The sequence below is a fragment of the Dermacentor albipictus genome, chromosome 2 (assembly GCF_038994185.2).
Source record: "Dermacentor albipictus isolate Rhodes 1998 colony chromosome 2, USDA_Dalb.pri_finalv2, whole genome shotgun sequence".
Taxonomy (NCBI): Eukaryota; Metazoa; Arthropoda; class Arachnida; order Ixodida; family Ixodidae; genus Dermacentor; species Dermacentor albipictus.
The window spans coordinates 101,897,739-101,911,703 of record NC_091822.1 but is presented as its reverse complement, the minus strand read 5'-3'; the positions used below and the strand labels follow the sequence as shown (position 1 = coordinate 101,911,703).

General features: G+C 46.1%; 1 protein-coding gene across 1 annotated transcript; it reads left to right on the top strand.

The window, feature by feature from the left end:
• Window positions 1–693: 693 nt before the first annotated feature.
• On the top strand, window positions 694–9,430 carry LOC135911665 (uncharacterized). The gene is made up of 6 exons (XM_065444002.1): window positions 694–1,028; window positions 5,098–5,201; window positions 7,348–7,410; window positions 8,337–8,399; window positions 8,531–8,584; window positions 9,188–9,430. Exons 1-6 carry the CDS (start codon window positions 941–943, stop codon window positions 9,275–9,277), a joined length of 462 nt encoding a protein of 153 aa, XP_065300074.1. The 5' UTR covers window positions 694–940; the 3' UTR covers window positions 9,278–9,430.
• The last annotated feature ends 4,535 nt before the right edge of the window (window positions 9,431–13,965 follow it).

Here is a 13,965-nt window from a genome sequence, read left to right as displayed (position 1 = left end):
CAGGACATGTAATGAGGAGGGAAGATAACCGATGGTCATTAAGGGTTACGGACTGGATCCCAAGGGAAGGGAAGCGTAGCAGGGGGCGGCAGAAAGGTAGGTGGGCGGATGAGATTAAGAAGTTTGCAGGGACGGCATGGCCACAATTAGTACATGACCGGGGTTGTTGGAGAAGTATGGGAGAGGCCTTTGCCCTGCAGTAGGCGTAACCATGCTGCTGCTGCTGCTGCTGATGATGATGATGACACTCCTACTGAAATGTTCTACATTTATTTTACTTGCACCGGTAAAAACGGGAATAACAGCACACATCAAGAAGAATCTTAATAAACGTGTCGTATTCCTTAAATCTTAGACGGAAAATTGTTTCGGCTAAAATGTCACCGTTTCGATACACTGCCGAAGAGAAAACATAAGCTTTATTTTTACCTATTTTACGCCCTCGTCATGCAGAACAATGCAAAAAAGTGCGACAATAGACTCCTCAAGCGAGATAGACTGGGCCGATATAAGCTTTGACAGGACCGGGGCTTGATGATTCCCTGGAAACGCTACACGGCGTCGGCTGCGTTGATATATTGATGTAGCTGCTAGAAAATGACCCTTGGGGCCGGCCATGGATTGTCACGCGCAAGCACATCTGTCTTCGTAGAAGCCGACGCGCGGCTCGGTCCACATATTTTCACAGGCAGCCAAGACCCCGCGCTGTTTTCCGTTAGCTCCGTCTCTACGACCTTCCTCGTTTTCTTTGTTTTCGGTGGTAAAAATGCCTTTACTCTGCAGAGAATAATGAGCGTGCTGGTCCCTCGTGATGACGTGTGAGTCCAGTACGCCGAAATTTTGCTGATAAAGAGCGTCGCTAGACTCCTGTCGGCTTCGTTCTACGGGACACAAGTGTATAAGGAGGCACGTTTTTAACGCATACGAGTCGTCGGTAACCATGGCCACACCCATGCCAGCCCTCGTCAGTTTGCTGCTCTTGGGACTCGTAGGGGTATCCTATGGTCAAGAATGCCTTAAGCCACCAGGTAACGTTTCCTTTTTTATTGTCCGGAAATGCAGATTCTTTTTTCCAAACTGATTCTCTGTAAGTAAATCTCCATTGCATTTCAATAGAGACGTACGAGTAAAGTACCTTAAAGCTACGCAAAAACAGGTGAATAATTTTGCTGCATTTCTGGAGTACTTTGGCATCAACCTTCTATACATATTCTAATTGTCAGACGTGCCCTTTAGGCTGCAATAAAAACGAGTGGCCGTTTAGCTTTTTTTACTTCAAAAAATGTGTGCTTAGAGCAAGGAACACGTGCTGATTTCGATAGGCATAGGTTTCATTGGCCTTTCCACGTGCACAAGAGGCACGGGCGCCATAGTGGCAGTGTCGCTGTCACTGCAAATAAGCTTAAAACGCGCAATCCTCATGACTCGCCGGGCGCGAAAAAAAATGAAAATTACAAGCAGCTGAAGTTTGCTACGGTAGAGTTTATTCAAGTGAGAAGGCTGTTTTTAATCTCACCGCACCCACATTGCTTCATCGTCCAACGGAATCATAGCCAGCAACGTAACTAGAGAGCCGTAAGCACCGGCACAACCTCAGCAGGACAAAGCACCGCTTTCTTCCTTGAGACGATCATGCCATTTTGAGTGTCATGCAAAGCTTCTACGTACCCGCTAGGGTGCCTAGAATTGACATACTAGAATGGTTTGCGATTAACTGCAATAGAAAACTTCAACAAGAAAGCTCTTGCTCATAACGTGCACAGAACTACCAATTATATAGACTCCCATGTGTGTCATTACGACGATTAGGATAGAGTGAACGCCAAAGGAACGTCTCTACCACGTTTCTTCATAAGAACACAGAGACACGCACACACGCACACACGGACCCTTGCCAAAGTGCGCCAAGTAGGTTATCAGGCAACTGAATCAGGAAACAGCGGCCAATTACTGCTGCTGAGTAGCCTCAAAGCTGGCATTTTCTGCAAGCTAAAGAGTTGAAATGTGTTGTCTTTTTTGGCCACCGAACCAAAGCACGATTCTCCAGAACAGCGAGTGCAAGAATGCTCCGGAATCTTTATTGTTGAGCTGTAAAGATTCAGTTAGCTGCCATAAAGGTGTACCTATTATCAACGTTCTCTATTTCTACTACCAGCAGACAACTCAGCGGAGATGTTCTCAAGATGGCATTTCAAAATTCATACGTGCGTTCGCAATTCGCCTAGTTCCGTAAAAAAATGAGTCGACTGATACAAACTACAGTGCGCGAGCAGATTACAAGACCTTCCTCAGCACGCTCGCCATGTAGCAAAAAAAGACTGTTGTCCTGAATTCGTCTCAAAGACTTATATTCCAGTGTCATTTGTAAGGAATAGAAACAGAATTCCGATCTGAACCATTCGTTTCCATGTCACTTACCCTTGCTACAATAAAACTTTTCTTCCGCTCCGTTATATAAAAAAATTGGTGGATCCCACGCATTGTCGCTACTGATGTAAGCGAATGTTTGTATACCGTTTGCTTTGATTACCATGGCAGAAGTGCTTAACTTTATTTGGCTTATGAATCTGTACATAATTGAATTAATTTTATAATTTATACATACATTCGTGGTCTGCACCACGTTTCGCTACGTAGGGAAGACGCTCCTGATTCGCGCGGCTCTCCTTTCGGGCCTGCGTGCCCTCGACGCTGAGTGCAAGCTAAACCTCTGGAGTCGTTTTTCTGGCGAGTTTTACGTACTACTTCTGCATACGTTGCCAGCATGCTGTTGAGATGCCAACTCTAAGCGCTCTCTTCAGGCTATGGGTGACTAATGCTTACTATATAAAAGCGCAGCACGCGACCTCCACAGTGCAGCACCTGCATTTTTGTCGCATAGGAAAGCAAGCCCAGCAGGTGCCATACACACAAACTGTGAAATGCTGCCGTGGCGGCGCGGTCGGGCATGCTAGGAGGCGAGAGCCATCTGTTGGCGTTGCAAGAAACCGAGCGGCGCTCGCAAACAAGGCCACAGCAGCAGCAGCAGCAGCAGGTCCCGGAAAGGCGGCAGAAGAGGCGAAGAAAGCTTGGCTTTAAAAAGCAATTTTGTACTCACTCCTGCAGCCTCTTCATCTCGCATATTCTCAACCGTCATCTGTGCCTTCAGTGAACACGGAGGGAAGTGCCATTAGTGACTCTACACACTTCTCAGCTATCTCTGTGATCAGAAAAACAAAGGAAGAGAACTTTATTCAAAAGAGGACAATTTGGCTTGACCCTCTGGCTTCTAACTGTCCAGCTATTTAGTATAGCATTGGGCGAAAACCTTAATTTTCTCAAGTTCCCCTGTTGACGTTCTACACTTGAAGCTACATGCCGTTAGAACCAAAACAAAGCGGATCAACCAAGGGGGCCGATTTTTATCAATCGTATCATGAGAAGCCAACAAACAAGGACATCAAGTAAAACACAGAGGAAAAGACTTGTACTTAGAGTTGTTTTTAATCCACTTCCAATGCCATTAATTTATCATTTCTTTAATTCCATCAATAAGTACAAGTAATTTCCCCTGTTTTTTTCTTGGTGTCGTTGTTTGTTGGCTTTTCATGATATGCCGTTAGAACCAACACACTCAAGTGATTCATGCTCTTTCAACATCAAGTCTAGCTACGTGCGCAGGTGTGAATGCCTTCAAGGGCACACAGGTTACAAAGCGAAGCAATGGTAGGGATCTAGTATAAACTATCGAGCTATCGCAACGAGCAAACTACTTTCTGTTCGCAAAAAAAGAAGAACGCGCAGTGAGTTTTATCCCCTCGTTCTCACTACAATCTAATGCATGCACGCGAACATTGTACAGACGCAAGACCAAACCGGGCTACTTTCAAAACGTCTGCCCCGTCCACGTATGTGCCTAGGAGCGGACGCAGAAATATTTTTAAAAGAAAACTATACCTCGCGAACCACCAGAACGGTCACGTAAGCGCAGCGTCCACATCATTTTCAGGAGCGGCGCTTTTCTACCCTTCGGAAAATTTGAAGCAGTGACTCAAGCTGCAAGAGATATCAAAACGATTCGTCTTATAAACGCAGAAATTTCTTCTCAAACAGCTGTTAGGATGCGGATGCAGAGTTCCCAATTATCTCTAGGCTTAACACTAGTTTCATGACAACTCGCCTAACTACAAGCCTAAGGCGAAAGAAGCGATACTCTACTTCGAGGTTTGGAACTTGTAGGGGCTTCAAGGTTTAACGTCATTTACTTAGCCGTCCCGCGGAACAGTGAAGGTCGAGCAGAGAGGCGCCTTGCCTTCTCCTTGAGCGTCTTAGTGATGTAAATTTGTTTAGTAGGTGGTCACTATACCCAACCGCCCGATGCACCGGGACTGCTCAATGGGCCGTGGTAGACTCGGTGGAGGGGTAGCACCCTAGCTTTTTTATTTGTCTGGTTTGTGTCGCTCTCGCCAGCCTTGTTGGTATTTCTTCGTAGTGTGAAGTTCCCGGCGACCATATTATGGCCATATTTACGGTTGCGGAAACATTAAACGCACACACACTGAAAGCAGACGATCGGGCGAAGCAATCACATGGGTGCCTCAACGCTTCAGCAGCCTGTGGCTAATATCGTCCTGTGCCTCCTCGAGCCAATTAGATGGCTGCAATGGGCTGATGCACCATTCCGAACATATTGCCCTTGACCGCCGCAATGATTAAGCAGGCATCCTATAGCCAGACACTTTCTTACCTGTTTTAAAGATCCGAGTAATAAAGATGCGAAAGAAGGAATGCCTAGAAAAATGTTTTATATGACATTTGTTGAAAGTGCCAATTCTAATTGGAAGTATAAACGAACAACAACTCACACTCCGTAGGTTTTTGAAGCGTAGCTTATTTCTTTGAGGATACGGTAAATAATATTTGTAGTTTTTGCATTCGAAGAATTACTGCGGTACTGAAGCTGGTATAGAAGGGTTATAAATATTTCAGCAGCTACCAATTATTTCTTCCCGTTCGGGAGAAAAAGAAATAACAGAAGTCAGTTCCTATTGAATTTCTCACGTTAGTAGCAGGAAGGTGTACAGTGACAGATTTCATCGTCAGCCTGATTATTTTCAGGTGAAGAAGTCATGAAGAAGGCTGGCGAGGTTGCAGCGGAACTAATGAAACAGTGCGTTCATCTGCTGGACAAACACCCGATGCCCCTCAGCATGATTGCCGATGTGAGTATGGTCGCGCCGCAGCAATAATCTTTCACAACAAAGGACTTCCCGAAGTAACGTAGCGCAGCCCCCTCGAGAGTTCAGCTTTGTAAAGTCTGACCTACGAGACTATGGAACTCCTAAAGAACCATACAGGACATAAGTCGACATTTAGTGATGCGCGAAATTTTGTCCGCACGATAGCATTACGACGTACTAAGTGCGCAGCTAAAGATGTGCAGCGCGACGGACAGATTTGCTTAAACTAGAAAAAGAAAATTTCACATTCCCATTGCCAAAACTAGTTTCGAACGATTCAATATACCTGGGTCCACCGCCTGAACTGCCGCCTATAAACAGTAGTGAGGAATAAACTTCAATTGGGGGATTGAGATTAATCTTGTGCCAGCCGGAGGGGCCCTGAGTCAAGGGCTCCTGAGTCCTAAGTAAGGTACCGAACGTGTGGGTGTGTGGGTTACTTTTGACCACCTGATGTTAAATTGGGGATATTTAACTACACTGACCCTTTCGCACGGAAATGTAGCAGTTCTAGTTGCGAATTAGAACATTGACCTCTCGTTCGATATCATGACAGAGTAACTACTGAAAAAAAATTATGAGGTATTACTTCCCAAAACCAGTGACTAGTGAAATAACACGGCAATGACACACTGTAAATGTGCTAGCATAGTTAACGCTGCCATGGTGACATTGTCCGGCGTACGCTTGAACGCTACGACTGAGTGCACCTGCAAAGATGTGCCGGGAATAAAACTCGCATATATGGCGAAATAGATGATTTGGTGAGAGGGTGGCGAAACCGCTTTATTCAAATGTTACGTATGGGTTAAACATTCCCTGTTCGAACCGCCCCTATACAAAACGGGGAAATATACATATGGGCAACACTCTAGAACAGCTTACATCCATCTTCTGCCGTGTCTGCTGCAGAAGGATTTCTCAAAGTCTTTTAGACTGCTTTCCACTGCTATTCATTGTCACCAAATGTCGATCACTATTTCTAGTAATATCAGTCAATTCACACTGTTTTTATGTTGTGAGGTTTAACGTCCCAAAAAGAACACGCAGGTGTTGAGAGACACCGTAGTGGGAGGCTCCGGATGAAGTTTGACCGCCTGTAATTCCAGAAGGTTCACCTGATTCACGAAACACGAGCGTTTTTTGCATTCCGCCCGCACCGACATGCGGCTGCTGAGACCCTAAATTGAACCCACCATCCCGTGCTCAACATCAAATTCACGTTTGCAATAAGCTTTATACAGTCAACAGCAAAAGCTTGCGGGATGCGCGAGCGAGTGGCAAAGCGACCCTCCTACCCTTCTAGCAGTGACCCCTTGTGTCGAGACCGACGCCTACACGCATGCTCGTCCCCCCCAGACTCCAAACGTGCATGTTTCCGCACTTCATCCTTGCGCGCCGGCGATATTCGAATGTAGCCGCGAGGTAGCCCTCTTGCGATATGCGCTGTAGCGGCTTCGACGGGCGAAACTGTGTTAAACGTATTTCGAAGCGTGAACTTGCGGACGCCACTGCGGCCGCTTTTTGTCGAGTCACGAGCGCTTACGCATAGGGCCGGCCCGGTGGCGAACGCAAGTCTTTTTTTTTTTCTGGGCTGCACCTTCCCCTGGCTAATCTTCGTTGTTTCTTTCTTTTTATGAACGGTGCGTTCTACCGCAGAAAAGTGTGGCAGAAGACGCGCTCTATAGAAGGAGACCAGCAATACGAAAATGGAAAACGAAGTTCTGCCCGTCGAAGCCGCCACGGCGCATATCGCAAGAGGGCTACCTCGCGGCTACATTCGTATATCGCCGGCGCGCAAAGCAGAAGCGCGGAAACATGCGCGCTTGCAGTTTCGGAGGGACGCGCATGCGTGCAGGCGTCGGTTGCGACACCAGGGGTTCACCGCTAGAAGGCGAGGAGGGTCGCTTTGCCATGCGCTCGCGCATCCCGCAAACTTCTGCTGTTGACTGTACGATCAAATCAGCACACGTTTTACACTCGGCCCGGGTTGCCGCCGAGCTAACGCGGGCTCTAGCTCTCTGCATCTTAGCAATGAGCGTTCTTTTTTTTTTCTGGAGCACACTACGCGAAACATAACACACGTGATGAATGCCACCAAATTTATCAGCGTATTGTTTTCTCCCAGGCCATGAAGACCCTCTGCGTTGACTACGCTGGCTGTCATGACAAGCACGAAGCTATGGCTAGCGTAAGTATGGGCCTTGGATAAAAAAGGCTGAAGTGAAAATAAAGAAACCTGTAAATAGCATCGTGATACAACATCCACCTCGCGGGATTCCACATAAGTGATTTCCCATACTGAGCGTTCCTGTGCTTCGATTTGTCCACTAATTCGCCATCGCGCTGTGATCTGCTAGGCTCCTGCTTAGTCTAGATGGGAGAGTGAGGGCCCCGGAAAGGCGTTTATCCCAGGTTTGAATCGCGGACCAGACCAAGTTTTTCTCAACTGCGAACCGTTCTTTTTGAGAAACCAGTACGCGTTTGTTTGGTAGCTTCGTGTAACATTCCGGTAGATTGCAGTATTTGCCTTTCATTATACTGTCCCGCCCCCCTTGCGGGATTCCGCAGAACTAATTGGTTATTTGCGCTGTTGTGGTCCCGTATTACACAGGAAATTTTTCACGCACGGAATCGGAGTGATGTGTTTCCCTATACTTGGCGAGTAATATATCGAAATAGCTATCTTGAAACGGAATAAGCTGAACACGTTCGTGCTTAACTTTGTCTATGTCTTCTGTCCAAATTTTCATCGTTCAAAATGTTTCAATATGCAGTGTTCGGTCTATATGACGCGAAATGCGACCTGCACGCCTATATTTTTCGGCCTTTACGCATAAATTCAAGTTGAACGCTGTAGCCATCAGCACCATGCGTTTAGATGGCTCATGAGACGTTTTAGAACAGTTCTATCAATTTCTATTTTAATTGCAACCTTCCTTCTTGGAAGGCTGTGCACTTTCTAGCTGACAGCTTTCATCTATGCTCTTATTATGATACTGAGCGCAAAGGTTGAAGTACTTAGTCTGACAATCGTTTACTGTACAAATAAATATTTCTTGAAATGCGCGCTGATTAACTTCCCATTTTCACTTCTTTCATATTTGGCACGTGCAGAAGCCGGACGAATACCGAAAGCTCCTGATTTCGTGCGGTCACCCACATCTCGTAAATTTCTTCGTAAGTTTGCTGCTGGAAAGGGCATTTCTTTTTCATTCCTTAGAAACAATGTGAAATAGAAACACAACATACAGCCATTTTCCTTGTTAAAGTATGCTTCTTGGGATCATATTTCCTTTTCTCTTCCACAGAAAAAGCAATCGGAATTCAAGCATGATCCAGAAGTTGTCGCGACGGAGATCGGAGTAAGCTTTAGTGTCTGTTTGCTATTAACAAAGGAAATCCTGCAGTTCCTGCAAGAAAAGTACTTTTTTTTTTTTTGAAGACGGCCACCATTTAATATTGGTGTTCATACAGCGTCGATTCATACTAATTAGATAACAGCTTCAAACCTCTTTTCATCCTTCTGACAATGAGAAAGCTTTCCACTAAATGCGAAGAACACTTGGATAGCTCACGAATGAAGAAATGAAAGATCGATCTCTGTATTATTCTTTTCCTTTATTGGCTAGAACTGGCCACAGTGCAATTAGCAAGCTGTGTTCATGAATCTTGTGTTTAACCCGCCGTGGTTGCTCAGTGGCTATGGTGTTGGGCTGCTGAGCACGAGGTCGCGGGATCGAATCCCGGCCACGGCGGCCGCATTTCGATGGGGGCGAAATGCGAAAACACCCGTGTGCTTAGATTTAGGTGCACGTTAAAGAACCCCAGGTGGTCTAAATTTTCGGAGTCCTCCACTACGGCATGCCTCATAATCAGAAAGTGGTTTTGGCACGTAAAACCCCAAATATTATTATTATTATTAATCTTGTGTTTATGTCTAACGCAAATACGGAATATTTTTGCAGACCTGCATTATGGACCATATTCCTTTGACCAAAGAGATGGGTATGGCAACTGCCTACTGGATCCTCAAGATCATGGGTGCACATGAGTGAAGAACTTCAATCAATGTGTTACGCCTAAGGCACAGCGTGCAAGAAAAGCATATAATGAAAGGAAAGTTCAGCTTTCAGACCCAAATAAAAATTCAATAGTTATAATCATTTCAGTGATCTCACTGCAGCATAGTAAAGAAAGTCAAACCTAAAATCCCCTCTCCAATAAAAACAAAATACTTTTCAGTAACTCTTCTGGTATGGCGTTGCCTGTACTGCTGACGCCGTATGTCCACTAGGTACCAGTCGAGGCAAGAAAAGCAAAAGAGAGAATATTCAAGAAAAGACACGAACTTCCACTTTATGCCCAATACCTATTCCTGACGCGAAAGTTACTTGCCGTCACGACACAAATTGCAGTTGTTGCAGCACTATCAGTTTATCTCTGAAGCAGTGTCTTGGATCACACCACAGAAACTTATGTTGCTAAAGTAAAAATTCTTTGTGCAACGAAAGCTGTGCGTTATAAAAGCCAACAAAACTTCATACGACATTTCGTTTTGCACTAGGGTAGCACTTTGTAGTGGCACGACGATGACAAAGCTTACTATTGGATTTCCTCACATCAATGCAAGAATTTATGACGCCATGCGAAAAAAGTCTACCGGCTTTCGCATATGCTATGGGAGTGCCCAGCACAGTACGCACAGACTAACACCACGACTCTCTCGTCGAGGTTGCATGAGGCTCTGCGGAGCTCCACCCTCGACGACCAAACCTGGGCGACCCAGCACGCCCGCGAGGCGGCGGCGAGGCAAGCCCTCGACGTCCCTTCGTGGGAGGCGTAGGCCCGGCCATCATAAAGTGCTGGTTCTGCAATAAAAGTTTATTCCTCCTCCTTCTTTTTATTTACTGGAAATGTGCGTTGCGCCATCCGTTATCTAAATTCATGATCCTGGTCCACCTCATCCGCGTTTAGTTTTCTTATTTTATGCGAAGCATATTACGAGGGCTCAACCCAGCTCCTCAGGCGCGGCGGTGACCATGAAATCACGTGACACCGTGACGTCACGACAGAGGAGAAGTGGCTTTGGCTCAACTCTTGCAAGACGGGCTGGGTGGGAATCGAACCAGGGTCTCCGGAGTGTGGGACGGAGACGCTACCACTGAGCCACGAGTACAACGCTTCAAAGCGGTACAAAAGCGCCTCTAGTGAATGCGGTGTTGCCTTAGAAACGCGCTGTTTCTAAGGCGTGCGTCTCTTGCTCAGGCGCACATTTCGTTGCCGCGCCGAACGCTGCTTTGCTCGACGCTCACCGCGTCCAATGCGGGGCGCGTAGTCGCTGCCCTGTAGCCCATTGTCTTACACCCCTTGGCGGGTCGACGGGAATGCTGTCGCGTTCCACTCTTGAAGGCGAAGAAGTAATGCATGAGTTGTTTCTTCGTCTAGCCGAACCAAATATAGCCAAGCAACAGCAGTTCACCAGGCTAAACAGTGGTTCAACAACTAAAATAAAGGCTAGTATGCTTCGCATCCTGGGCTTAACCTTACCTAAGCCACAGCCATTTTTTTCGGTCACCGATGCGCTTCTCGACGATCGTGCGTAAGTCCAGGCATTATTGATATGCGATTCGTTTAATTTGTTCAGAGTGCCGAGTCCCGCGCTCAAAGTCCCAGGAAGTCTAGAGTCCCGCGTAGGTTTTGCGCCGTCACCATCACCATGTTGGGCGCCGAAGTACTCAAATTCTGCACGAAATCCAGTCTTTTAATCCCAGCACGAACCCATCACATCTGCAGCCATAGTAACCCTCCCACAAGTAGCCCAGTTTCCCGCACCTCTTTTGCGAATGTCCCGCCATCCAGACGCACCTACAACAACTACCTCAATCGTAGCTGCGCATCCCGCGTGTTCTGACCGGGCTCGCCCGGGCGAGATCAGCAGAACACTAGCAAAATCTGGTGGTACATATCCATTGAGCAATGGATCTGTGCCAGTGTAACGCCAATGAATAAACGTACTGCGTCCAGTGACAATAAAAACATTGTTTTCGTCATCATCATCATCATCATCATCATCATGGTCCTCGTCTTCATCCACGCTCGGAGCTGCATGTGCGCCGTCGATACCGAGACAGCACGACGATAGTGGCGGCGCGAATACGCCTTTCGAGTGATATAATTGCGTTCACAATAAAAGCCGCGCATTCCGCCTTGTTCGTATGAGGGGCACATAAGGCAACTTTCTTTTTTATAATCAGAGTTGCCGAGTGGCAACTCCGGAATGGAGTTGATTCCGGAATTATTTCGCATTTTATGCAATCTGTGTGAAATGGGAATGGAAAGATGTCACCAAGCGGACAGATGGGATGGCAATGCAATGGGAGCCCGAGATTCCGGAATGGAGTTAGAATGAAATGGGCACAATCGTGAAACAGAAATTAACAAAGCTCTTCCTATAAAAGATTTTGCCGATCTAACGCGCATTTTGAGAACCTAGGTGAAACGATGCTTTTTGTGAAGTTGTTAATCAAATGTTTCATATTTGCCCATTTCATTACTGTGTCCTTGGGAAACTGGTGCATGCGCATGTGCTCCCGAGCACCCGTGGTCCGCAGTGGGACGCACGCGGAGATCAAATCAAATATAGCTAGTCGACATTGGCATGATAGAAGTGTACGTTTCTTTATTGATGTGAGTCTGTGCCTTTACACAAAGCCAATTGAATGGAAATATCATCGCCATTGCGAATGTATTGCGCCACAATTGTACAGGTAATAAAAAAAATCCGCTTCGATTCCACACTGTGAAAATGGCTGTAGTACAGCGAAGTTGCGTGGGCCTTAGGCAAGCACCACCAAGCCAACTGACGTTAGAGGATGTCACCACAGGCACCACGACCACAAGGTACCTACGTCACGCACTCACTAACATGTGCGGAAGTGCAGCATACATCCTAATTCTGCTAGGCTGTCAGCCAAGTGAAATGCCTCATTTAATTATTTAACGTTTAAAATTAAAATTCGCCAAAATATGCGTAAAGCACGACCTACACACAAGCTGCAGACGTGATACCTTCGCATTGTAACAAGAATATAGGATAAAATGTATTCGATTACGCTGAAACTGAAAACAAAACCCATTTTCAGCGGTCGTTCGAAGTCCATCCGCATTCTTGTAGGCCTTCTGCCTGGTGCAAGTCTGTTATTGAAAGAATCGAATTTCACAATCTGTCAGATAATCCGTAAAGTACGACTTACGCACAGGCTAAAGACACGATTGCCTCGGAATATAATTTGAATAAACGAGAAAACATAATTGTATTTCACGGTAACTCAAACACAAATCCGTTTTCCTGCTGTTGCTCTTTGAGTGAGCATGCCATGAAAAATGCTGACCGACTACACGATAACAGCTTCGCTGTAGAAAGAGCGATTGTGGCCTAATGGTTAGAGCATCAGGCTACTGTGCTGGCGGACTTAGGTTCGATGCCACCATTGACCAGAGATGGAGCTTTCTTATTTCGCGTGAGCTATTCGGGAAGATATCAGCACCCAGGTCATCATCCATATCAGCGAAGTCCAAGATTGCTCGCAGGAAAAGCTTCACTTTGAAGCAGTAGATATCAGAGAGAATATAGGAAACAACGTACTTATAAACATGTTCCTTGTGCGAAAAACATGCTATAATGTATTATTTGTAATGTGAAGACTTCAGATATATGTTTTATTTTTTTTTTACTTAGGAGGCACGCAGAAGAGTATGCAGTAAAGGAATATAGAGAAAGCGTTTCAGTTGTTGAATTGGAAGAATAGAATGGATGAGCTCAGCCATTCCTGGATTGAGAATGGTCCAACTCTCATAATTCTGAGGAGTTGAAGGGAGTGAGATTCATAATAATTTCCACTCTCCGCAATAGAACGTGAACTCCGCAGCTCTGGCTACACTCACTGATAATTACGTTCCCGTTGGCGCCGTCGCTGTTGTCTTGCTGCCCTGCTGTCGGCGTTGCATGCGGCGGATGCGGCCGAAGAGTTACAGTGTCTCCAGAGTCACGGAGCGCTTTTGGCTGCAAAAACGACTAAGCGATGTGCACGTAACGTCTCTGTTTCACTTAATCGACTCGTTGGCGTAGACAAAATGGTCTTCAGCCTTCCTCTGCTAGTTCAGGAGGAAGGTAAGTGTTCTAGCACACTGACGTTCCTGCAAACGCGGACCGGGGTTCTTGAATAAAGTTTATTCTCTCTCTCTCTCTCTCTCTCTCTCTCTCTCTCTCTCTCTTTCTCTCTCACAGCCAGCTGTGGAAGAAAACGACGAACGCATGAACAGTGGCACGAGCGTGTTCGCGTGGTTGCGCCGAAGGGCAGCAACCAAGAAGACGACGACGCTCGAACCATCGCTGATGACGATAATTTATGCCCGTAAACGCCACGAAACCCTGGCTCTGAGCCACATACAGCTCCCCTGTAGAAAGAAATTTTGACTTCGGTCGACTTGTGTGTGGGTTGAATCGAGACGTAAAGGTACAGGTTGCCCACGTAACGTTAAAAACCGCAGAATTTAGAAAACTCGTTTTAAAATTGTAAATTATGTCGTTATTCAAACGTAACACGAGAGCCGAGTTCAAACAATGAAAATTGTGAAAAAAGTCTCGTTGCAATCGGGAAAATACGGTACCTTTCAATTCCTAATATTATTATCCTAACTTCCTTCTCCCGAAGTAGGGTAGCCAACCAAACGCTTTTCTGCT